General features: G+C 69.9%; 1 protein-coding gene across 1 annotated transcript; it reads left to right on the plus strand.

The window, feature by feature from the left end:
• The first annotated feature begins 267 nt into the window (after positions 1–267).
• On the plus strand, positions 268–23,873 carry IMPDH1 (inosine monophosphate dehydrogenase 1). The gene is given in 18 exon segments (XM_075428573.1): positions 268–329; positions 2,838–2,916; positions 2,918–2,937; positions 4,628–4,676; positions 5,395–5,496; positions 7,667–7,723; positions 7,726–7,743; positions 7,823–8,029; positions 8,942–9,029; positions 10,471–10,625; positions 10,628–10,672; positions 12,971–13,061; positions 14,746–14,841; positions 16,584–16,727; positions 18,010–18,154; positions 18,229–18,372; positions 18,475–18,558; positions 23,435–23,873. Coding segments are annotated over 18 exon segments (1,566 nt in total). The 5' UTR covers positions 268–309; the 3' UTR covers positions 23,457–23,873.
• Positions 23,874–24,691: the final 818 nt, after the last annotated feature.

The raw sequence follows: 24,691 nt of genomic DNA on the forward strand, positions 1-24,691 counted from the left end.
GCACCCTAAAAAAAACGGGGCGCGCCCCGAAAAAGGGGTGCCCCCCAAAATAGGGCGGCGCACCCCAAAAAAGTGGGCGCACCCACAGCCAAAGGCGGGGGGGACACCCCAAAAATCGGGGGTTCGTCCCCCAAAAAAGGGGGTGACCCAAAATCTAGAGGGGAGGGGGAGCAGCACCCAGCCCCGCCCCTCCCGTGCGCGCACGTGCCGTGGGGGGGCGGGGCTGGGCGGGGGCGGGACCGCCGGGGCGGGGGCGGGGCAGGGGGCGTGGCCCGCCCCCGGCCCCGCCCCCCTCCGGCGCTCAGCGCCATGGGCGAGGGGGAGCCCAGGTAGCTGGTGGGGAGCACTGGGGATACTGGGAGGGTACTGGGACGTGGAGGGGGTGGCAGCTGGGGGGTGCTGGGGGGGTGAAGGGCGGCGGGGGGGGAGGGGGGGTGTGCGCGGTGGGGGGCGGGGCGTTTACTGGGCCGCGGGGAGGGTTACTGGGAGGCGCTGGTGCTGGGACTGGGGGGCTGCTGGGAGGCGCGGGGGGGGGGAACTGGGAGGCGCTGGGGCAGGCTGGGAGCTGGGGGGGGGAGGGGCTGCGGCGCTAGGTCTCAGTGCTCACCCCCCCGCCACGGAGGCCCCGCCCCTCCCAAGCCCCGCCCACTGCCCCGCCCTGCGCCGGGGCCGCTGCGGGCACCGCAACGCGCCGGACCCCCCCGGGACCCCCCGGCGCCTGCACTGGGACCCCCCCACCGGGACAGGGACCCTCCCCCGGGGACCTTCTCGACACCGGGGACCCCAGGGGGACCCCCCCCGGGACCGGGACCCCCCAGGGACCCCCCCCCGGGCAGCTCAGGTGGGGATGCGGGGGGTGAAGTCCCGGTGCCCGGTGGGGGGGTCCCGGTGCGGGTGGGGGTCCCGGTGCGGATGGGGAGTCGCGGTGGGGGTCCCGGGTGTGGGTGGGGGGTCCCGGTCTCGTTTTGGGGGGGTCTCAGTGCAAGTGGGGGGTCCCGGGGGTGATCCGGTGTGGATGGGGGTCCCGGTCCCGGTGTGGGTGGGGGTCCGGTCCCGGTTTGGGTGGTGGTCCTGAGTCTCGAGGAGGGGGAGTCCCAGTGCAAGTGGGGGGTCCCGGGGAGGATCCCAGTGTGGGTGGGGGTCCCGGTCTCGGTTGGGGGGTCCCAGTGCAAGTTGGGGGGTCCCAGGAGTGATCCGGTGCGGGTGGGGGGTCCCGGTGCAGATGGGAAGTAGCGGTGGGAGTCCCGGTGTGGGTGGGAGTCCCAGTCCTGGTTGGGGGGGTCCCAGTGCAAGTGGGGGGTCCCGGGGGTGATCCCAGTGTGGGTGGGGGTCCCGGTCCCAATAGGTGGGGTCCCAGGGGGGATCCTGGTGTAGGTGGGGGGTCCCCGTTCCAGTGCGAGTGGGGGTCCTGGTCCCACTAGGGGGGGTCCCAGGAGGGATCCTGGTGTGGGTGGGGGTCCTGGTCCCAGTTGGGGGGGTCCCGGGGCAGGTCCCTGTGTGGGTGGGGGTCCCAGCGTGGCTGGGGACACCAAGGGGGGGGGTCCCAGTGCAGGTAGCAGCTCCGATCCCAGTGTGGGTGGGGGTCCCAGTGCAGGTGGGGGTCCTGCTCCTGATAGAGGGTCCCGCTCCCGGTTGGGGGGGTCCCGGTGCAAGTGGGGGGTCCCAGGGGTGATCCCGGTGTGGGTGGGGGTCCTGGTCTCGGTTTGGGGCAGTTCCAGTGCAAGTGGGGGGTCCCGGGGGTGATCCCAGTGTGTGGGTGGGGGTCCTGCTCCTGGTGGGGGGGTCCTGGTCCCGGTTGGGGGGGTCCCGGGGCAGGTCCCAGTGCGGGTGGGGGTCCCAGTGCACCTGAAGGGACCCGATGGGGGTCCCACTGTGGGTGAGGGTCCCGATGTGGGTGGGGGTCCTGCTTCTGGTGGTGGGGGGGTCCTGGTCCCGGTTTGGGGGGTCCCAGCGCAGTTCCCCATGTGGGTGGGGGTCCCAATGCGGGTAGCAGCCCCCATCCTGGTGCTGGTGCGGGTGGGGGTCCCAGTCCCAGTGTGGGTGGGGGTCCTGCTCCTGGTGGGGTGGTCCTGGGTCCCAGCTGGGGGAGGTCCCAGGGCAGGTCCCAGTGCGGGTGGGGGTCCCAGTGCGGGTTAGCAGCCCCGATCCCAGTGCGGGTGGGGGTCCTGCTCCTGGTGGGGGGGTCCTGGTCCCAGTTGGGGGGTCCCAGGCAGGTCCCAGTGGGGGTGGGGGTCCCAATGTGGGTGGGGGTCCTGCTTCTGATGGGGGTGGTCCTGGTCCCAGTTGGGGGGTCCCAGGGCAGGTCCCAGTGCGGGTGGGGGGTCCCAGTGCGGGTGGGGGTCCTACTTCTGGTAGGGGGGTCCTGGTCCCAGTTGGGGGGGTCCCAGGGCAGGTCCCCAGTGCGGGTGGGGGTCCCAGTGCGGGTGGGGGTCCTGCTCCTGGTGGGGGGGTCCTGGCCCCGGTTGGGGGGTCACGGGGCAGGTCCCAGTGCAGGTGGGGGTCCCAGTGTGGCTGGGGACACCCAAGGGGGTTCCCAGTGTGGGTGGGGGGTCCTGCTTCTGGTGGGGGGGGTCCTGGTCCCGGTTGGGGGTGGTCCCGGCTCAGGTCCCAGTGCAGGTGGGGGGTCCCAGTGTGGGTGGGGGTCCTGCTCCTGATGGGGGGGTCCTGGTCCCCGGTTGAGGGGTCCTGGCTCAGGTCCCTCTATGGATGGGGGTCCCAGTGTGGGTGGAGTCCCAGTGCGGGTGGGGGTCCGGTCCCGGTGTGGGTGGGCGCCCTGCTCCCGGGGCTGGGGGGTCCCAGGGGGGGTCCCGGGCCCGGTGCCACCCCCTGCCCCCCAGCATGGCCGACTACCTGATCAGCGGGGGCACCGGCTACGTGCCCGAGGACGGCCTCACCGCCCAGCAGCTCTTCGCCACCCTCCGATGGCCTCACCTACAAGTACGTGGGGACCCCCCCTGTGCCCTCCCGGGACCCCCCCGGGACCCCCCACCCGGGGGTGTCCCCCCCCCCCGTCCCTGTGGGGCAGCCGGGGTGGCCCCAGCCCGGCACGGTGGCACCCAGCCCAGCGGGATGGGGACGGGGCTCCCCGGGCACCACTGTCCCTGTGGGGACACTCGAGGTGTCCCCAGTCCAGCTCTGCTGTCCCCAGCCCAGTACCAGTGTCCCCAGTGCAGCCCCAGTGTCCCCAGTCCGACTCTTCTGTCCCCAAACCAGTACCAGTGTCCCCAGTCCAGCACCATGGCCTGCATGGGATCGGGGTCCTCGGCCACCACTGTCCCCATGGGGGCCACCCAGAGTGTCCCCAGCCCATATTGGGTGTCCCCAGCCCAGCACCAGTGTCCCCAGTCCGGCTCTAGTGTCCCCACTCCGGCACCAGTGTCCCCAGTCCAGCATCAGTGTCCCCACCCTGACTCTGCTGTCGCCAGCCCAGCACCAGTGTCCCCAGTCCAGCCCTGTGGCCTGAAAGGGATTGGGGTCCCCGGCCACCACTGTCCCCATGTGGCCACCCAGAGTGTCCCCAGCCCATATTGGGTGTCCCCAGCCCAGCACCAGTGTCCCCAGTCCGGCTCTAGTGTCCCCACTCCAGCACCAGTGTCCCCACTCCAGCACCAGTGTCCCCACCCTGACTCTGCTGTCCCCAGCCCAGCCCCAGTGTCCCCAGTCCAGCCCTGTGGCCTGCATGGGATTGGGGTCCCTGGCCACCACTGTCCCCATGGGCCACCTCAGGTGTCCCCAGCCCACTTTGAGTGTCCCCAGTCCAGCCCCAGTGTCCCCAGACCAGCACCAGAGTCCCCAGCCCAGCTCTGCTGTCCCAGACCAGCACCAGTGTCCCCAGTCCAGCACCAGTGTCCCAAGTGCAGCCCCAGTGTCCCCAGTCCGACTCTGCTGTCCCCAAACCAGTACCAGTGTCCCCAGTCCAGCACCATGGCCTGCATGGGATTGGGGTCCTCGGCCACCACTGTCCCATGGGGCCACCCAGAGTGTCCCTCCCAGAGTGTCCCCAGCCCATATTGGGTGTCCCCAGCCCAGCACCAGTGTCCCCAGTCCGGCTCTAGTGTCCCCACTCCGGCACCAGTGTCCCCAGTCCAGCATCAGTGTCCCCACCCTGACTCTGCTGTCCCCAGCCCAGCACCAGTGTCCCCAGTCCAGCCCTGTGGCCTGAAAGGGATTGGGGTCCCCGGCCACCACTGTCCCCATGTGGCCACCCAGGGTGTCCTCAGCCCAGTACCAGTGTCCCCAGTCCAGCCCCAGTGTCCCCAGTCCAGCCCCAGTGTCCCCAGACCAGTACCAGAGTCCCCAGCCCAGCTCTGCTGTCCCAGCCCAGCACCAGTGTCCCCAGTCCAGCCCCATGGCCTACATGGGATTGGGGTCCCTGGCCACCACTGTCCCCATGGGGCCACCTCGGGTGTCCCCCAGCCCAGCCCCAGTGTCCCCAGTCTGGCTCTGCTGTCCCCAGCCCAGTACCAGTGTCCCCAGCCCAGCACCCCGGCTCGGGGACCCCCTCGGGACGTGTCCCCGCTCCTGTCTGGGGGGAAGGGGGGGGGCTGGGGGCCGTGCACTGGGGGGGTTCCCGCTGCTGAGGGGGGATCCCCACCGCGGTGACCCCCCCCCTTCGTCCCCCCCGCAGTGACTTCCTCATCCTCCCCGGCTTCATCGACTTCACCGCCGACGAGGTGGTGAGTGCTGCCCCCCGCCCCCGGGACCCCCTGGTGACGTCCCCGGGACCCCCCCTGGGGTGACATCCCCATGTTCCCCCCCGGGTGATGTCCCCGTGTCCCCCAGGGTGACATCCCTGTGTGTCCACCCCCCAGTGACATCCCTGTACCCCCCCGGGGTGACATCACTGTGTCCCCCCCCATAGTGATGTCCCCATGGCCCCCAGGGTGACATCCCTGTGTCGTGTGTCCCCCCCCGCAGGGATGTCCCTGTGCCCCCCACCCATGATGTCCCTGTACCCCCGTGGGGTGATGCTTCCATGTCCCTTCGGGTGACAACCCTGTGCCCCCCCGGAGTTAATGTCCCTGTGGCCCCCCCCCCCCGTGGTGACGTCCCCATAGCCCCCAGGGTGACATCCCTGTGTCCCCCCCAAGGGTGGCATCCCCATGGCCCCCAGGGTGACACCCCCATGTCCCCCCCTAGATAATGAGCCCGTGCCCCCCCCAGGGTGACATCCCCATGGCCCCCAGGGTGACACCCCCGTGCCCCCCCCCCGACATCCCTGTGCCCCCCCGGGGTGGTGGGGGGTGGACGTAGCCTGGGCCCACCCTGGCTTTTTGGGGGTGCAGCGGTGGGGGGGGGCGGTCCCCTGAGACACCCCCAGCCCCTGCCTACCCCCATGCTGGGGGGCTGGGGGGGCCAGGAGGGAGCAGGGGTCTGCGCCCCCCCCCCCCCCAGGACCTGACCTCGGCGCTGACCCGCACCATCACCCTGAAGACCCCCCTCATCTCCTCGCCCATGGACACCGTCACCGAGGCCGAGATGGCCATCGCCATGGCCGTGAGCGGGGGGCCGGGGGGGGGCCCCATCCCCACCCCTGGCTGGGTTGGGGGTCCCTGTCCCCACGTGGGTTGGGGGGTGCAGGGTCAGTGTCCCCACCCCTGGCTGGGCCGGGGGGTCCCCACCTCCATGTGGGTTGGGGGGTGGAGGTCAGGGTGCCCACCCCTGTCTGGGCTGGGGGTGCAGGGTCGGGGGTCCCCATCCCCACCCCTGGCTGGGTTGGGGGTCCCTGTCCCCACATGGGTTGGGGGGTGCAGGGTCAGGGTCCCCACCCCTGGCTGGGCCGGGGGTCCCCAGCTCCGCGTGGGTTGGAGGGTGGAGGTCAGGGTGCCCACCCCTGTCTGGGCTGGGGGTGCAGGTTCGGGGGTCCCCATCCCCACCCCTGTCTGGGCTGGGGGTCCCCACCCCCATATGGGCTGGGGTCCAGGGTCCGGGGTCCCCATCCCCACGTGGGTTGGGGGGTGAGGTCAGGGTGCCCACCTCTGGCTGGGCTGGGGGTGCAGGGTCAGGGGTCCCCATCCCCACCCCTGGCTGGGTTGGGGGTCCCCGTCCCCATGCAGGGTCAGGGTCCCCTTGGCTGGGCCGGGGGTCCCCGCCTCCATGTGGGTTGGGGGGTGGAGGTCAGGGTGCCCACCCCTGTCTGGGCTGGGGGTGCAGGGTTGGGGGTCCCCATCCCCACCCCTGTCTGGGCTGGGGGTCCCCACCCCCCATATGGGCTGGGGTCCAGGGTCGGGGGTCCCCATCCCCACGTGGGTTGGGGGGTGAGGTCAGGGTGCCCACCCCTGGCTGGGCTGGGGGTGCAGGGTCAGGGGTCCCCATCCCCACCCCTGGCTGGGTTGGGGGGTCCCCGTCCCCACGTGGGTTGGGGGGTGCAGGGTCAGGGTCGCCACCCCTGGCTGGGCCAGGGATCCCCACCTCCACGTGGGTTGGGGGGTGCAGGGTCAGGGTCCCCACCCCTGGCTGGGCTGGGGGTCCCCGTCCCCACATGGGTTGGGGGGTGCAGGGTCAGGGTCCCCACCCTTGGCTGGGCCGGGGGTCCCCGCCTCCATGTGGGTTGGGGGGTGGAGGTCAGGGTGCCCACCCCTGTCTGGGCTGGGGGTGCAGGGTTGGGGGTCCCCATCCCCACCCCTGTCTGGGCTGGGGATCCCCACCCCCATATGGTTGGGGTCCAAGGTCGGGGGTCCCCATCCCCACGTGGGTTGGGGGGTGCAGGGTCGGGGTGCCCAGCCCTGTATGGGCTGGGGGTGCAGAGTCAGGGGTCCCCATCCCCACCCCTGGCTGGGTTGGGGGTCCCTGTCCCCACGTGGGTTGGGGGGTATGGGTTGGGGTGCCCACCCCTCTGCAGGTTTTGGGGTGAAGGTTGGGGTCCTCACCCCTGTTTGATCTGGGGGTGCAGGGCCGGGGTCCCCATCCCCATATGGGTTGGGGGGTGCAGGCAGGTCAGAGTGCCCACCCCTTATCTGGGCTGGGGGTGCAAGGGTTGGGGGTCCCCATCCCCACATGGGTTGAGGGTGCAGGTTGGGGTGCCCACCCCAGTGTGGTTGTGGGGGTGCAGGGTCCCCATCCCCACCCCTGTCTGGGCTGGGGGTCCCCATCCCCATATGGGTTGGGGGGTGGAAGTCGGGGTGCCCACCCCTTATCTGGGCTGGGGGTGCAGGTCGGGGTGCCCACCCCAGTGTGGTTTTGGCGGTGCAGGTCAGGGTCCTCACGCCATGGTGGGGGTGCAGGTCGGGGTGCCCATCCCAGTGTGGTTATGGGGGTGCAGGGTCCCCATCCCCACCCCTGTCTGGGCTGGGGGTCCCCATCCCCATATGGGTTGGGGGGTGGAAGTCGGGGTGCCCACCCCAGTGTGGTTTTGGGGGTGCAGGGTCAGGGTCCTCACGCCATGGTGGGGGTGCAGGTTGGGGTGCCCACCCCAGTGTGGTTTTGGGGGTGCAGGGTCAGGGTCCTCACGCCATGGTGGGGGTGCAGGTCGGGGTGCCCACCCCTCTCTGATTTGGGGGTGCACGTTGGGGTCCCCATCCCTGTCTAATCCGGGGGTACGGGATGGGGTTCCCCCCCACCTCTGATCTGGGGGTGCAGCTGGGGGTCCCCACCCTTCTCCACTCTGGGGCTGCGTGTGGGGACCCCCCAACCCACACCCCCCGACCCCCCTTGCCCCCCCCCCCAGCTGATGGGTGGCATCGGCATCATCCACCACAACTGCACCCCCGAGTTCCAGGCCAACGGGCGGTGCGGAAGGTGAAGGTAAGGGGGGGCCCGGGGCCGCCCCCCACCCCTCCCACCCCATCCACAGCCCCCCCCCCACCCTGTTTATCCCCCCCAGAAGTTCGAGCAGGGCTTCATCCGGGACCCGGTGGTGATGAGCCCGGCGCAGACGGTGGGCGAGGTGCGGGAGGCCAAGGCGCGGCACGGCTTCTCGGGGATCCCCGTCACCCAGAGCGGGCGGCTGGGCGGGCGCCTCGAGGGCATCGTCACCTCCCGAGACATCGACTTCCTCGCCCCGGGGGAGGACGGCACCCGCCTGGCCGAGGTGGGGTGGGGGGGGTGGGATGGGGTGGAAGGGTGGGATGGGGTGGGATGGGGTGGGATGGGATGGAAGGATGGGGTGGGGTGGGGTGGGGTGGGGTGGGATGGGATGGGATGGGATGGGATGGAAGGGTGGGATGGGATGGGATGGAAGGGTGGGATGGGATGGGGTGGGATGGGATGGGGTGGGGTGGGGTGGGGTGGGATGGGATGGGATGGGATGGGATGGGATGGGATGGGATGGGATGGGATGGGATGGGATGGATGGATGGGATGGGATGGAAGGGTGGGATGGGATGGGGTGGGATGGGATGGGGTGGGGTGGGGTGGGATGGGATGGGATGGGATGGGATGGGATGGGATGGGATGGAAGGGTGGGATGGGATGGGATGGGGTGGGATGGGATGGGATGGGATGGGATGGGATGGGATGGAAGGGTGGGATGGGATGGGGTGGGATGGGATGGGGTGGGGTGGGATGGGGTGGGATGGGGTGGGGTAGAATGGGGTGGGATGGGATGGGATGGGATGGGATGGGATGGGATGGGATGGGATGGAAGGGTGGGATGGGATGGGGTGGGATGGGATGGGATGGGATGGGATGGGATGGGATGGGATGGGATGGGATGGGATGGAAGGGTGGGATGGGATGGGGTGGGATGGGATGGGGTGGGGTGGGGTGGGATGGGGTGGGATGGGGTGGGGTAGAATGGGGTGGGATGGGATGGGATGGGATGGGATGGGATGGGATGGGATGGGATGGGATGGGATGGGATGGGATGGAAGGGTGGGATGGGATGGGATGGGGTGGGAGAAGGTTGGATGGGGGTGGGATGGGTGCACTGGGTGGGTGCCGGGGCGGGGGGTGGGTGCAGCCCAGCTGGCCCCGCCCCGCTCCGGGTGACGCCGTCTTGCAGGTGATGACGAAGCGCGAGGAGCTGGTGGTGGCACCCGCCGGCGTCACCCTGAAGGAGGCCAACGAGATCCTGCAGCGCAGCAAGAAGGGTAGGGGACCCTTGGTGTCCCCCCACCCCCAGGGTCACCCCCATGTCACCTTGTCCCTGGGGTCCTCTCAGTGTCCCCCATCCCCAGAGTCCCCCCCCATCCCCCTCCCGGGGTCCCCTGGGTGTCTCCCACCCCTAGAATCACCCCCATGTCACTTCATCCCTGGGGTCCCCTGGGTGTCCTCCGCCGCCGAGGTCACCCCCCCATCCCCACCTCCAGCATCACCCCCATGTTCCCCCATCCCCGGGGTCCCCTGGGTGTCCCCCGTCCCTGGGGTCACGTCCCTGTCCCCCCATCCCCGGGGTCACCCCCCCCATCCTCAACCCCAGCATCACCCCCATGTCACCTCATCCCTGGGGTCCCTTCTGTGTCCCCCACCCCCAGGGTCACCCCAATATCCCTTCGTCCCTGGGGTCACCCCACCGTCCCCACCCCCAGCATCACCCCCATGTTCCCCTATCCCCGGGGTCCCCTGGGTGTCCCCCATCACTGGGGTCACCCCCCTGTCCCCCTCCCTGGGGTCCCCTGGGTGTCCCCCACCCCCAGCATCACCCCCCCCCATGCCCCTCCCCAGGGTCCCCTTGGTGTCCTCCACCTCCAGTGACGCCCCCCATCCCCCTCCCTGGGGTCCCCTGGATGTCCCTCCATCCCCGGGGTCACCCCTCCATCCCCACCCCCAGCATCACCCCCATGTTCCCCCATCCCCGGGGTCCCCTGGGTGTCCCCCGTCCGTGGGGTCACATCTCTGTCCCTCCATCCCCGAGGTCACCCCTCCATCCCCACCCCCAGCATCACCCCCATGTCCCCCCATCCCTGGGGTCCCTTCTGTGTCCCTCACCCCCAGGGTCACCCCAATATCCCTTCGTTCCCGGGGTCACCCCCACCGTCCCCACCCCCAGCATCACCCCCATGTTCCCCCATCCCCGGGGTCCCCTGGGTGTCCCCCGTCCCTGGGGTCACCGCCATGTCCCCTCATCACTGGGGTCCCCTGGGTGTCCCCCACCCCCAGCATCACCCCCCCCATGCCCCTCCCCAGGGTCCCCTTGGTGTCCTCCACCTCCAGTGACGCCCCCCCATCCCCCTCCCTGGGGTCCCCTGGATGTCCCTCCATCCCCGGGGTCACCCCCCCATCCCCACCCCCAGCATCACCCCCATGTTCCCCCATCCCCGGGGTCCCCTGGGTGTCCCCCATCCCTGGGGTCACCGCCATGTCCCCTCATCACTGGGGTCCCCTGGGTGTCCCCCACCCCCAGCATCACCCCCATGTCCCCCCATCCCTGGGGTCCCCTGGGTGTCCCCCATCCCTGGGGTCACATCTCTGTCCCCCCATCCCCGGGGCCACCCCCCCATCCCCACCCCCAGCATCACCCCCATGTCCCCCCATCCCTGGGGTCCCCTGGGTGTCCCCCATCCCTGGGGTCACCCCCCTCTCCCCCCGCAGGGAAGCTGCCCATCGTCAACGCCAGCGGTGAGCTGGTGGCACTGATGGCACGCTCGGACCTGCGGAAGAACCGGGAGCACCCGCTGGCCTCCAAGGATGGGCGCAAGCAGCTGCGCTGCGGGGCCGCGCTGGGCACCCGCGACGACGACAAGTACCCGCCCTCGACCTGCTGGTGCAGGCCGGCGCCGACCTGGTGGTGCTGGTGGGTGGGGCGCCGCCGGGACACGCCCCCCCGGCCACGCCCCCTTCTCCAAGCCCCGCCCTGAGGCTCTCCATGGCCACGCCCCCTGCTCCACACCCCACCCTGAGGCAACCCAGAGCCCCACGCCCCGCCCTGAGGCACTCTGTGGCCACGCCCCCTTCTCCAAGCCCCGCCCTGAGGCTCTCCATGGCCACGCCCCCTGCTCCACACCTCACCCTGAGGCAACCCAAAGCCCCACGCCCCGCCCTGAGGCACTCTGTGGCCACACCCCCTGCTCCAAGCCCCGCCCTGAGGCACCCCATGGTCACACCCGCCCTGAGGCACTCCATGGCCACGCCCCCTGCTCCAAGCCCTGCCCTGAGGCACCCCGTGACCACGCCCACACACCAGGCCCCGCCCTCAGGCAACCCAAAGCCCCACGCCCCGCCCTGAGGCACCCCGTGGCCACGCCCCCTGCTCCATGCTCCACCCTGAGGCACCCCATGGTCACACCCTGCCCTGAGGCTCTCCATGGCCACGCCCCCTGCTCCACACCTCACCCTGAGGCAACCCAAAGCCCCACGCCCCACTCTGAGGCACTCTGTGGCCACGCCCCCTGCTCCAAGCCCCGCCCTGAGGCACCCCGTGACCACGCCCACACACCAGGCCCCACCCTGAGGCAACCCAAAGCCCCATGCCCCACTCTGAGGCACCCTGTGGCCACGCCCCCTGCTCCAAGCCCCGCCCTGAGGCACCCCGTGACCACGCCCACACACCAGGCCCCACCCTGAGGCAACCCAAAGCCCCGTGCCCCACTCTGAGGCACCCTGTGGCCACGCCCCCTGCTCCAAGCCCCGCCCTGAGGCACCCCGTGACCACGCCCACACACCAGGCCCCGCCCTCAGGCAACCCAAAGCCCCCTGCCCCGCCCTGAGGCACCCCCGTGGCCACGCCCATGCCCCAAGCCCTGCCCTGAGGCACCCCATGGCCACGCCCACACACCAGGCCCCACCCTGAGGCAACCCAAAGCCCCACGCCCCGCCCTGAGGCTCTCCATGGCCACGCCCCCTGCTCCACACCTCACCCTGAGGCAACCCAAAGCCCCACGCCCCACCCTGAGGCACTTTGTGGCCACGCCCCCTGCTCCAAGCCCCGCCCTGAGGCACCCCGTGACCACGCCCACACACCAGGCCCCGCCCTGAGGCAACCCAAAGCCCCATGCCCCGCCCTGAGGCAACGCATGGCCACACACACACCTCAAGCCCCACCCTGAGGCACTCCGTGGCCACACCCCCTGCTCCACACCCCACCCTGAGACACCCATGGCCACGCCCACACCCCAGGCCCTGCCCTGAGGCACTTCATGGCCACGCCCCCTGCTCCAAGCCCTGCCCTGAGGCACCCCCAGGTCACGCCCATGCCCCAAGCCCCTCCCTGAGGCACCCTGTGGCCACGCCCCACAGCACCTCACAGCCCCGCCCATGCCCCCTGTTCCATGCCCCGCCCTGAGGCACCCAATGACCACGCCCTGTGATAAATGACCCCCCCCAGCCGTGCCCCCCCAGCCATGCCCCCCTATACCATGCCCCCCCATACCGTGCCCCCATGCCCTGCCCCCCCAGCCGCCCCCCCCAGCCGCCCCCCCATGCCCTGCCCCCCAGCCGTGCCCCCCCCAGCCGTGCCCCCCATGCCGTTCCCCCCCCATGCCATATCCCCCATGCCCTGTCCCCCCATGCCCTGCCCCCCCAGCCGCCCCCCCCCAGCCGTCCCCCCGATGCCGTTCCCCCCCCATGCCCTGTCCCCCATGCCCTGTCCCCCCCAGCCGTGCCCCCCCAGCCGCCCCCCCAGCCGCGCCCCCCCCAGCCGTGCCCCCCATGCCATTCCCCCCCCTGCCATGCCCCCCATGCCCTGTCCCCCCATGCCCTGCCCCCTAAGCCACGCCCCCCCAGCCGTGCCCCCCCCAGCCGCCCCCCCATGCCCTGCCCCCCCCAGCCATGCCCCGCCCAGTCGTGCCCCCCAGCCGTTCCCCCCCCCCATGCCATGTCCCCCATGCCCTGTCCCCCCATGCCCTGCCCCCCCCAGCCGCCCCCCCCAGCCGTGCCCCCCCCCATGCCCTGGCCCCCCATGCCCTGCCCCCCAGCCGCCCCCCCCAGCCGCCCCCCACAGCCGTGCCCCCCATGCCCTGCCCCCCCCAGCCATGCCCCCCCCAGTCGTGCCCCCCAGCCGTTCCCCCCCCATGCCATGTCCCCCATGCCCTGCCCCCCCATGCCCTGCCCCCCCAGCCGCCCCCCCAGCCGTGCCCCCCTGCCGTGCCCCCAGGACTCCTCGCAGGGTAACTCCATCTACCAGCTGGCCATGATCCACTACATCAAGCAGCGCTACCCCGAGCTGCAGGTGATCGGGGGCAACGGTGAGCGGGGGGGGGGGGCCTGCGGGGGGGCGGGGGGGGCGGGGGGGCCGGGCTGGGGAGCTGGGCGGGGAGGGGATCGGGGTGCCCTGGCGTGGGGAGGGGATTGGGGTTCCCCGAGTCAAGAATTTGGGGTGCCCTGGGGTGGGGAGGGCATCAGGGTGCCCCGAGTCACGAATTTGGGGGGCCCTGGGGTGAGGATCGGGGTGCCCTGGGGCAGGGATTATGGGGTGCCATGGGGTGGGGAGCTCAGTGGGGAGGGCATCAGGGTGCCCCGAGTCAAGAATTTGGGGTGCCATGGGGTGGGGAGCAGGGTGGGGAGGAGATTGGGGTGCCCCGAGTCAGGAATTTGGGATGCTCTGGGGTGGGGAGGGAATTGAGGTGCCCCGAGTCAAGAATTTGGGGTGCCCTGGGGTGGGGAGCAGGGTGGGGAGGGGATTAGGGTGCCCCGAGTCAAGAATTTGGGGTGCCCTGGGTGGGGAGCTCAGCGGGGAGGATATCAGGGTTCCCCGAATCAAGAATTTGGGGTGCCCTGGGGTGGGGAGCAGGGTGGCCAGGGGATTGGGGTGCCCTGGGGCAGGGATTTGGGGTGCCCTGGGGTGGGGAGCTCAGTGGGGAGGGCATCAGGGTGCCCTGAGTCAAGAATTTGGGGTGCCATGGGGTGGGGAGCAGGGTGGGGAGGGGATTGGGGTGCCCCGAGTCAAGAATTTGGGGTGCCCTGGGGTGGGGAGGGGACTGGGGTGCCTTGGGGCAGGGATTTTGGGGTGCCGTGGGGTGGGGAGCTCAGTGGGGCATCAGGGTGCCCTGAGTCAAGAATTTGGGGTGCCCTGGAGTGGGGAGCTCAGTGGGGAGGGCATCAGGGTGCCCTGAGTCAAGAATTTGGGGTGCCCTGGGGTGGGGAGCAGGGTGGGGAGGGGATTGGGGTGCCCCGAGTCAAGAATTTGGGGTGCCATGGGGTGGGGAGGGGACTGGGGTGCCATGGGGCAGGGATTTTGGGGTGCCGTGGGGTGGGGAGCTCAGTGGGGAGGGCATCAGGGTGCCCTGAGTCAAGAATTTGGGGTGCCCTGGGGTGGGGAGGAGGGTGGGGAGGGCATCAGGGTGCCCTGGGGTGGGGATTTTGGGGTGCTCTGGGGTGGGGAGCTGAGCAGAGAGGGTCTCAGGGTGCCCTGAGTCAAGAATTTGGGGTGCCACGGTGTGGGGAGGGAACTGGGGTGCCCTGGGTCAAGATATTTGGGGTGCCGTGGGGTGGGGACCAGGGCAGGGAGGGGATTGGGGTGCTGTGGGGCAGGGATTTGGGGTGCCATGGGGTGGGGAGGGGATTGGGTGTCCATGGAGCAGGGATTTGGGGTGCCCTGGGGTGGGGAGGGATTGGGGGTCCATGGAGCAGGGATTTTGGGGTGCCATGGGGTGGGGAGGGGATTGGGGTGCTGTGGGGCAGGGATTTGGGGTGCCATGGGGTGGGGAGGGGATTGGGGGTCCATGGAGCAGGGATTTTGGGGTGCCCTGGGGTGGGGAGGGATTGGGGTGCCGCGGGGCTGGGATTCGGGGTGCCCTGGGTCAAGATATTTGGGGTGCCGTGGGATGGGGCGCGGGGCGGGGCTGGGGGTGCCGCGGGGCTGGGTGCCGGGGTGCAGGCGCGGGGCAGGGGGGGTCCCCTGTGCCCCCCACCCTGACGGGGCGGGCGCAGTGGTGACGGCCGCCCAGGCCAAGAACCTGATCGACGCCGGCGCCGACGCGCTGCGGGTGGGCATGGGCTGCGGCTCCATCTGCATCACCCAGGAAGGTGGGTGGCACGGGACCCCCCCGACACGGCGCGGTGCCCCCCAACACGACGCGGTGCCCCCCAACACGGCGCGGTGCCCCCCGACATGGCACGGTGTCCCCCGGCATGGCACGATGCCGCGGTGCTGCCTGGCGTGGCACGGTTCCCAGCACCGTGGCGCGGTGCCACGACACCCTCCCAGCATGGCATGGGTCTGCGGGACCCCCGGCGTGGCATGGGACCCCCCGACATGGCACGGTGCCCCCCGGCATGGCACGGTGCCCAACACCAAGGCACGATGCCGCGGTGCTGCCCGGCCATGGCACGGTGCCGCGGTACCCCTTGGCACGGCGTGGTGCCCACCGGCACGGCGTGATGCCACGGTACCCCTCGGCGTGGCACGCTGCCGCGGTGCCCACCGTCACGGCACAGTGCCATGGTGCCCCTGACACGGCACGGTGCCCACCGGCACGGCATGATGCCACGATACCCCTCGGCATGGCATGGTGCCACCGGGCTCACCATCACGGCACCGTGCAGTGGTACCCCATGGCATGGCACGATGCCCGCCGCCATGGCGTGATGCCACCGGGCTCACCATCATGGCCATGGTACCCCATGGCATGGCACGATGCCCACCACGATGGCATGGTGCCACCGGGCTCACCATCACGGCACGATGCCGCGGTACCCATTGGCACAGCGTGGTGCCTGCCGCCATGGCATGGTGCCACCAGGCTCACCATCATGGCCATGGTACCCCATGGCACGGCATGATGCCCACTGCCATGGCGTGATGCCACCAGGCTCACCATCATGGCCATGGTACCCCATGGCACGGCACAATGCCCACTGCCATGGCGTGATGCCACCAGGCTCACCATCATGGCCATGGTACCCCATGGCACGGCACGATGCCCACCACCATGTCATGGTGCCACCAGGCTCACCATCATGGCCATGGTACCCCATGGCACGGCACGATGCCCACTGCCATGGTGTGATGCCACCAGGCTCACCATCATGGCCATGGTGCCCCATGGCATGGCACGATGCCCACCACCGTGTCATGGTGCCACCAGGCTCACCATCGTGGCCGTGGTACCCCATGGCACGGCACGATGCCCACCACCATGGCATGGTGCCACCAGGCTCACCATCATGGCCATGGTACCCCATGGCACGGCACGATGCCCACCACCATGTCATGGTGCCACCAGGCTCACCATCATGGCCGTGGTACCCCATGGCACGGCACGATGCCCACCACCATGTCATGGTGCCACCGGGCTCACCATCATGGCCATGATACCCCGTGGCACGGCACGATGCCTGCCGCCATGGCGTGATGGCACCGGGCTCACCGTCATGGCACCGCGCCATGGTACCCCATGGCACGGCACGATGTCCCACCACCATGTCATGGTGCCACCAGGCTCACCATCGTGGCCGTGGTACCCCATGGCATGGCACGATGCCCACCACGATGGCATGGTGCCACCAGGCTCACCATCATGGCCATGGTACCCCATGGCACGGCACGATGCCCACCACGATGGCATGGTGCCACCAGGCTCACCATCGTGGCCATGGTACCCCATGGCACGGCACGATGCCCACCACCATGGCGTGATGCCACCGGGCTCACCGGCATGGCGCGATGCCGTGGTACCCCCAGTACCCCTGGTACCCCCAGTGGCCCCGGTGCCCCCGGTGCCCCCGGTGCCCGCGGCGCGGCGGCGGGCGCTGACGGCTCTCCGCAGTGATGGCGTGCGGGCGGCCGCAGGGCACCGCGGTCTACAAGGTGGCCGAGTACGCCCGGCGCTTCGGGGTGCCCGTCATCGCCGACGGCGGCATCCGCAGCGTGGGGCACGCGGTGAAGGCGCTGGCGCTGGGGGCTTCCACGGGTGAGCGGGGGGCGAGGGGGGGGCGGCACCCGCACCCGCCACGATGCCCACCCTGGGGGTCCCACAGCCACCCCCCAACCCTCTCGTGCCCACCCTGGGGGTCCCACAGCCACCCCTTCCCACCCTGGTGCCCACCCCGGGGGTCCTATGGCCAGCACCCAACACACAGCCCGGTGCCCACCCTGGGGGTCCCACAACTGCCCCCCTCATACCCTGGTGCCCACCTTGGGGGTCCCACAGCCACCCCAGTGCCCACCCCGGGGGTCCCACAGCCACCCCCCCACCCCCTGGTGCCCAACCTGGGGGTCCCACAGCCACCCCCCCGTGCCACCCCAGTGATGATGGGGTCCCGATGCCCACCCTGGGGGTCCCACAGCCACCCCCCCGTGCCACCCCAGTGATGATGGGGTCCCGATGCCCACCCTGGGGGTCTCACAGCCACCCCTTCCCACCCTGGTGCCCACCCTGGGGGTCTCACAGCCACCCCCCCACCCCCTGGTGCCCACCCCGGGGGTCCCACAGCCACCCCCCTGTGCCACCCCAGTGATGATGGGGTCCCGATGCCCACCCTGGGGGTCCCACAGCCACCCCTTCCCACCCTGGTGCCCACCCTGGGGGTCTCACAGCCACCCACCCAGCCCCTCGTGCCCACCCTGGGGGTCCCACAGCCACCCCCCCACCCCCTGGTGCCCACCCTGGGGGTCCCACAGCCATCCTCCCCCACACCCTGATGCCCACCCCAGGGTTCCCACCACCATCCCCTTCCCCATCCCGGTGCCCACCCCGGGGGTCCCACAGCCACCCCCCCGTGCCACCCCAGTGATGATGGGGTCCCGATGCCCACCCTGGGGGTCCCACAGCCACCCCAGTGCCCACCCCGGGGGTCCCACAGCCACCCCTCTCCACCCCAGTGCCCACCCCGGGGGTCCCACAGCCACCCTCCCACCCCCTGGTGCCCACCTTGGGGGTCCTACAGCCACCCCTTCCCACCCTGGTGCCCACCCTGGGGGTCCCACAGCCATCCTCCCCCACACCCTGGTGCCCACCCCGGGGTTCCCACCCTGGGGGTCCCACAGCCACCACCCCGGGGGTCCCTCACCCCCCCACCCCAGTGCCCCCCCCCCCAGTGATGCTGGGCTCCCTGCTGGCTGCCACCACGGGGTTCCCACCACCACCCCGGTGTTCCCACCACCATCCTCCCCCCATCCCAGTGCCCACCCTGGGGGTCCCACAGCCACCACCCTGAGGGTCCCTCACCCTCCCCCCCGTGCCCCCCCCGCAGTGATGCTGGGCTCCCTGCTGGCGGCCACCACGGAGGCCCCCGGCGAGTTTTTCTTCTCGGAGGGGGTCCGCCTGAAGCAGTACCGCGGCATGGGCTCGCTCGACGCCATGGAGCAGAGCGCCGGCAGCCAGCAGCGCTACTTCAGGTACAGCCCATGGGGTAGGGGGGGGGTCCGGGGGGGGGTCCCCAACCCCCCCCTCACCCTCCGCCTGCCCCCAGCGAGGGGGACAAGGTGAAGGTGGCGCAGGGGGTGTCGGGCTGCGTCCAGGACAAGGGCTCCATCCATCAGTTCGTCCCCTACCTGATCGCCGGGATCCAGCACGGCTGCCAGGACATCGGAGCCCGCAGCCTCTCGGCGCTGCGGTGAGCTGCGGGGGGGGGGGTCCTTGGGGTCGGGGGGGGTCCTTGAGGGGGGGGTCACCATCCCCCTCCCACCCCCGACACCCCCCCGGCGTCCCCCGCCAGGTCCATGATGTACTCGGGGGAGCTGAAGTTCGAGAGGAGGACGCTGGCGGCGCAGATCGAGGGGGGGGTCCACGGGCTGCACTCGTGAGTGGGGGGGGTCTGGGGGCGGGGGGGCGTGGGGTGCTGCGGCGGGCACCACGTCAGAGCCGGCTGCTGTGCCCCCCCGGGGCGCGGGGAGGGGGCAGGCACCCGGTTACCCCAGTGCCAACTTTGGGGGGGCACCCAGTTACCCTGGGGCCGGGTATGGGGGGCACCCAGTTACCCCATTGCTGGGTATGGGGGGGCACCCAGTTACCCCGGGGCCGGATATGGGGGGCACCCAGTTACCCCAGTGCTTGGTATGGGGGCACCCAGTTGCCCCAGTGCAAGGTATGGGGGGGCACCCAGTTACCCCGTTGCTGGGTGTGGAGGAGTACCCAGTTACCCCGGGGCCGGGTATGGGGGGCACCCAGTTACCCCAGTGCTGGGTATGGGGGGGCACCCAGTTATCCCAGTGCCAGCTTTGGGGGGCCACCTGCTTACCCCAGGGCCAGGCATGGAGAGCCACCCAGTTACCCCAGGGCCAGCTTTGGGGGGGCACCCAGTTACCCTGGGGCCGGGTATGGGGGGCACCCAGTTACCCCATTGCTCGGTATGGGGGCACCCAGTTGCCCCAGTGCCAGCTTTGGGGGGGGCACCCGGTTACCCCATGGCTGGATATGGGGGGCACCCAGTTACCCCAGTGCTGGATATGGGGGGGTACCCAGTTACCCCAGTGCTGGGTATGGGGGTGCACCCAGTTACCCCGTTGCTGGATATGGGGGTGCACCCAGTTACCCCAGTGCCAGCTTTGGAGGGGGCACCCAGTTACCCCATTGCTGGGTATGGGGGTGCACCCAGTTACCCCAGTGCCAGCTTTGGAGGGGGCACCCAGTTACCCCATTGCTGGGTATGGGGGTGCACCCAGTTACCCCAGTGCCAGCTTTGGAGGGGGCACCCAGTTACCCCATTGCTGGGTGGGGGGGGGCACCCAGTTGCCCCAGTGCCAGCTATGTGAGTGAGGCGCTGGTTGGCTGGTTGCAGTGCCAGTTGTCTCTGGTTGGTTGCCTCGCTGGCCAAGATGCTGATTGGCTGGTTGAGGTGCCAGCTGGCTGCAGTGGGTTGGTCAAGGGGCTGGTTAGCTGTGGTTGGTTGGCTGGTTGAGATGCTGGTTGGCTGATTGAGGTGCCGGTTGGCTGTGGTTGGTTGGCTGGCTGGCCAAGGTGCTGGCTGGCTGGTTGAGGTGATGGTTAACTGGCTGGTTTAGAAGCTGGTTGGCTCGTTGAGATGTCGGTTGTCTGTGGTTGGTTGCATCGTTGGCCAAGAGGCTGGTTGGCTGGTTGAGGTGCTGGTTGGTTGTGGTTGGTTGCCCTGTCAGCCAAGGTGGTGGTTGGCTGGTTGAGATGCCAGTTGGCTGTGGTTGGTTGGCTGGTTGAGATGCTGATTGGTTGGTTGAGGTGCTGGTTGGCTGTGGTTGATTGCTCTGTTGGCCAAGATGCTGGCTGGCTGGTTGAGATGCTGGTTGGCTGGATGGGGTGCCAGTTGTCTGTGGTTGGTTGCATCGTTGGCCATGAGACTGGTTGGCTGATTGGGGTGGCAGTTGGCTGTGGTTGGTTGCCTCATTGGTCAAGACGCTGGTTGGCTGGTTGAGGTGCTGGTTGGCTGTGGTTGGTTGGCTGGTTGAGATACTGACTGGCTAATTGAGGTGCTTGTTGGTTGTGGTTGGTTGCCCTGTTGGCCAAGGTACTGGTTGGCTGGTTGAGACACTGGTTGGCTGGTTGAGGTGCCATTTGGCTGTGGTTGGTTGCCTTGTTGGCCAAGAGGCTGGTTGGCTGGTTGAGATGCTGGTTGGCTGGCCAGAATGCTGGTTGGCTGTGGTTGGTTGGCTGGTTGAGGTGCTGGTCAACTGGCTGGCTGCAGTGCTGGTTGGCTGTGGTTGGTTGCCTCATTGGCCAAGATGCTGATTGACTGGTTGAGGTGCTGGTTAGCTGTGGTTGGTTGGCTGGTGGAGGTGCTGGCTGGCTGTGGTTGGTTGGCTGGTTGAGGTGCTGGTTGGCTGGTGCGGTGCTGGTTGGCTGTTGTTGGTTGCCTCATGGGCCAAGATGCTGGTTGGCTGGTTGAGATGCTGGTCAGCTGGCTAGGTGAGGTGCTGGTTGGCTGTGGTTGGTTGGCTGGTTGAGATGTTGATTGGCTGGTTGAGGTGCTGGTTGGCTGTGGTTGGTTGCCTCATGGACCAAGATGCTGGTTGGCTGGTTGAGATGCTGGTTGGCTGTGGTTGGTTGGTTGGTTGAGATGCTGGTCAGCTGGCTGGGCGAGGTGCTGGTTGACTGGCCAGGATACTAGTTGGCTGTCATTGGCCAGCTGGTTGGGATGCTGGTTGGTTGGCTGCCCAGGATTCTCACTGGCTGTGGTTGGTCATCTGGTTGGGTTGCTGGTTGGCTGATTGGTTAGCTAGCTGGTTCGTTGGCCAGGATGCTGGCTAGCTGGCTTTTTGGTTGGCTGACCAGCTGGCCGGGATGCTGGTTGGCCAGTTGACCGCCTTGGCCACGCTCTCCATGAGTGGTGACCAGACAAAGCTGGGCCAGGACCAGGCGGTTGTGGTGCTGCCGGTGCTGCTCGGGGTGAAGCTGGGATCCCGTTTGGGGTGGCACATCCTCGCCGGCAACCCTGGGGCTGCGGCACCCGCCTGGGGTCCGCCTCGGTGGAGATGGAGCCATGGCTGGTGCCGGGTGGCTCGGTTGGAGTGTGGTGCTGGGACCCCAGTGCTGGTGACCAGCCAGCCCGGTCAGAATGCGTTACTGGTGCCAGGCGGCTTGGTCACAGCACGGTGCTGGTGCCAGCCTGGCTCGGTCACAGCGTGGTGCCAGTGCTGGGTGGTGCCGGTGCCAGGAGGCTCGGTCAGAGCATGGTACTGGAGCGTGGTGGCTTGGTTGGAGCGCGGTGCTGGTGCCAATGGTCTTGGTTGAGCGCAGTGCCGGCGCCAGACGGCTCAGCCGGAGTGCGGTGCCGGTGCTGGGTGGTGCCAGTACCGAGAGGTTGGTCGAGCACGGTGCCGGTGCCAGGCTGTGGGGTTGGAGAGCAGTGCCGATGTCTGGCCGGATCGTGGTGCTGGTGCTGGACGGCATGGCCGGATCACGGTGCCGATGTCCAGCCGGATCGTGGTGCTGGTGCCAGGTGGCATGACCAGATCGCGGTGTCAGTGTCCAACTGGATTGCGGTGCCAGTGCCGGATGGCATGGCCAGATCACGGTGCCAATGTCCGTCCGGATCACGGTGCCGGTGCCAGGTGGCATGGCTGGATCCCGGTGCTGATGCCGGGTGATGTGGCCGGATTGTGGTGCCGATGTCTGGGTGGATCATGGTGCCGATGCCGGGTCGCATGGCCACATCACGGTGCTGATGTCCATCTGGATCACGGTACTGGTGCCAGGTGGCGTGGCCGGATCATGATGCCATTGTCCATCCGGATCACAGTGCCGGTGCCAGATGGCATGGCCGGATCGCAGTGCCCGATGTCCAGCTGGATCATGGTGCCAGTGCCAGGTGGTGTGACCGGATCCCGGTGCCGATGCCGGGTGATGTGGCCGGATTTTGGTCCGATGTCCAGCCGGATCACAGTGCCGGTGCCGGGTGGCGTGGCCGGATCGCGGTGCCGATGTCTGGGTGGATCATGGTGCCGATGCTGGGTGGCATGGCCACATCACGGTGCTGATGTCCATCTGGATCACGGTACTGGTGCCGGGCGGCGTGGCCGGATCATGATGCCATTGTCCATCCGGATCGCGGTGCCAGTGCCAGTTGGCGTGGCCAGATCACGGTGCTGATGTCCAACTGGATCACGGTGCCGGTGCCAGATGGCATGGCCGGATCGCAGTGCCAAATGTCCAGCTGGATCATGGTGCCAGTGCCAGGTGGTGTGACCGGATCCCGGTGCCGATGCCGGGTGATGTGGCCGGATTTTGGTCCGATGTCCAGCCGGATCACAGTGCCAATGTCTGGGTGGATCATGGTGCCGATGCCGGGTGGTGTGGCCAGAGCACGGTGCCAATGCTGGGTGATGTGGCCGGATTGTGGTGCCGATGTCCAGCCGGATCGCGGTGCCGGTGCCGGATGGCGTGGCCGGATGGCGGTGCCGATGTCTGAGTGGATCATGGTGCCGATGCCGGGTGATGTGGCTGGATCACGGTGCTGATGTCCAGCCGGATCGCGGTGCCGGTGCCCGGTGGCATGGCCGGATCACGGTGCCGATGCCGGGTGATGTGGCCGGATTGTGGTGCCGATGTCCAGCCGGATCGCAGTGCCGGTGTCCGTCCGGATCGTGGTGCCCGTGCAAGGCGGCGTGGTCGGGTCACGGTGCCAGTGCCGGACGGCGTGGCTGGATCATGGTGCCCATGTCTGACTGGATCACGGTGCTGATGCCGGGTGATGTGGCCGGATCGCGGTGCCGATGTCCAGCCCGGATCGCGGTGCCCGTGCCAGGCGGCGTGGCCGGATCACGGTGCCGATGTCCGTCCGGATCGCGGTGCCTGTGCCAGGCGGCGTGGTCGGGTCACGGTGCCGGTGCCGGATGGCGTGGCCGGCTCGCGGTGCGGGTCGGGCCGGGGGTCTCGGTGCGGGGGGGCCGCGTAACCCTCTCTCTCTTTCCTGCCCACGCCGCCGTAGCGTTACGGTTCTGCCACGTAAGTACCGGCTGCGCCCCGCTCCCGGCGGGGCTGGGGGGTGACGGGGGGCGCGGGGTGGGGGGGGGCTGCCGGGGATGGGGTCCCCAGGCCCCCCCCATAACCCCAGGTGGATACGGGGGGGCTCAGACTGCTGGGCCCCCCCCCCCCCATTTCCCAGCCAGGGTCTGACGTGGTGCCGGCGGCAGCGGGGGGGCAATGGGGGGGTCTGGGGGTGACAGACCCCCCCCCCCCCCCGCTGACCCCCCCCCTCTGCCCTGCAGTTACGAGAAGCGGCTGTACTGAGGAGGGGCCGCGTCCTGGGGGCCCCCCCCCGGGCCCCCCCCCACCGCCGCTGCTAGTGCCGAGCTGGGACGCCGCCAGGCTGGACCCCCCCGGCCCCCCCCGGGCTTTTGGGGGGGCCCCGGGATGCTGCACTCTGCGGGGGGGTGGGAGGCAGCGCCCGCTGCTTCCCCCCCCCCCCCCACCGCGAACCCCACTTTGCCCCCACTGGGGGGGGCAGGGAAGGGACTGGGACCCCCCGCCCCCCCGGACTCCGTGCTGGCGTGGGGGGGCTGCCTCTGTCCCCCAGCCCCCCCCCAGCACCTGGGGGGTCCCCCCTGCACCCCGGGGCCCCCCCCCCGTCCCCGCGGCCCCCCCGCAGGCTGGAGGGGGGGGCGCGGGGGCCAGCACCGCGCTGTGTCCGGGTATTAATAAAGTCACGGAGCATCCGCGCCGCGTCCCCCCCGCGCCGGCCGCACCGGGCATGGCAGCACATCGCGACACGGGCGGGCATGTCACGACACGGGCTGGCACGTCGCGACATGGGCTGGCACGCCACGACATGGGCTGGCACGCCGTGACACGGGCGGGCACGTCGCGCCACGGGCGGGCACGGCGCGACATGGGCAGGCACATCACGACATGGGCGGGCACGGCATGACACGGGCAGGCACGCTGTGACACGGGTTGGCATGTCGCGACATGGGCTGGCACGCCGTGACACAGGAGGGCACGTCACAACACGGGCTGGCACATCACAACATGGGCTGGCACGCCGCGACATGGGCTGGGACACTGTGACTTGGGCTGTTGCGCCATGACATGGACTGGCATGCCGCGACACAGGAAGACATGGCATGACATGGACTGGCACACCACGGCATGGGCAGACAAGGCGCAACATGGGCTGGCACGCCACAACACGGGCAGGCACGCCACGACATGGGCTGCGACACCGTGACATGGGCTGGCACACCGTGACATGGGCTGGCACGCCACAAAATGGACTGACACGCTGTGACATGGGCTGCCATGTCATGACATGGGCTGCCATGCCACGCCACGGGCTGGCACGCCATGACATGGGAAGACATGGCATGACATGGGCTGGCACACCGTGACATGGGCTGGCTGTGGCGGGGGCATGCATGGTGGCACACAGTGGCACATGATGACACGTGTGGTGGCACACGGTGGCACACGGTGACACATGCAGCAGCACACATGGTAGCACACGGTGGCACGCGTGGGGGCACGGG

This window comes from Opisthocomus hoazin, chromosome 8, assembly GCF_030867145.1.
Source record: "Opisthocomus hoazin isolate bOpiHoa1 chromosome 8, bOpiHoa1.hap1, whole genome shotgun sequence".
In the NCBI taxonomy this organism is placed as follows: domain Eukaryota; kingdom Metazoa; phylum Chordata; class Aves; order Opisthocomiformes; family Opisthocomidae; genus Opisthocomus; species Opisthocomus hoazin.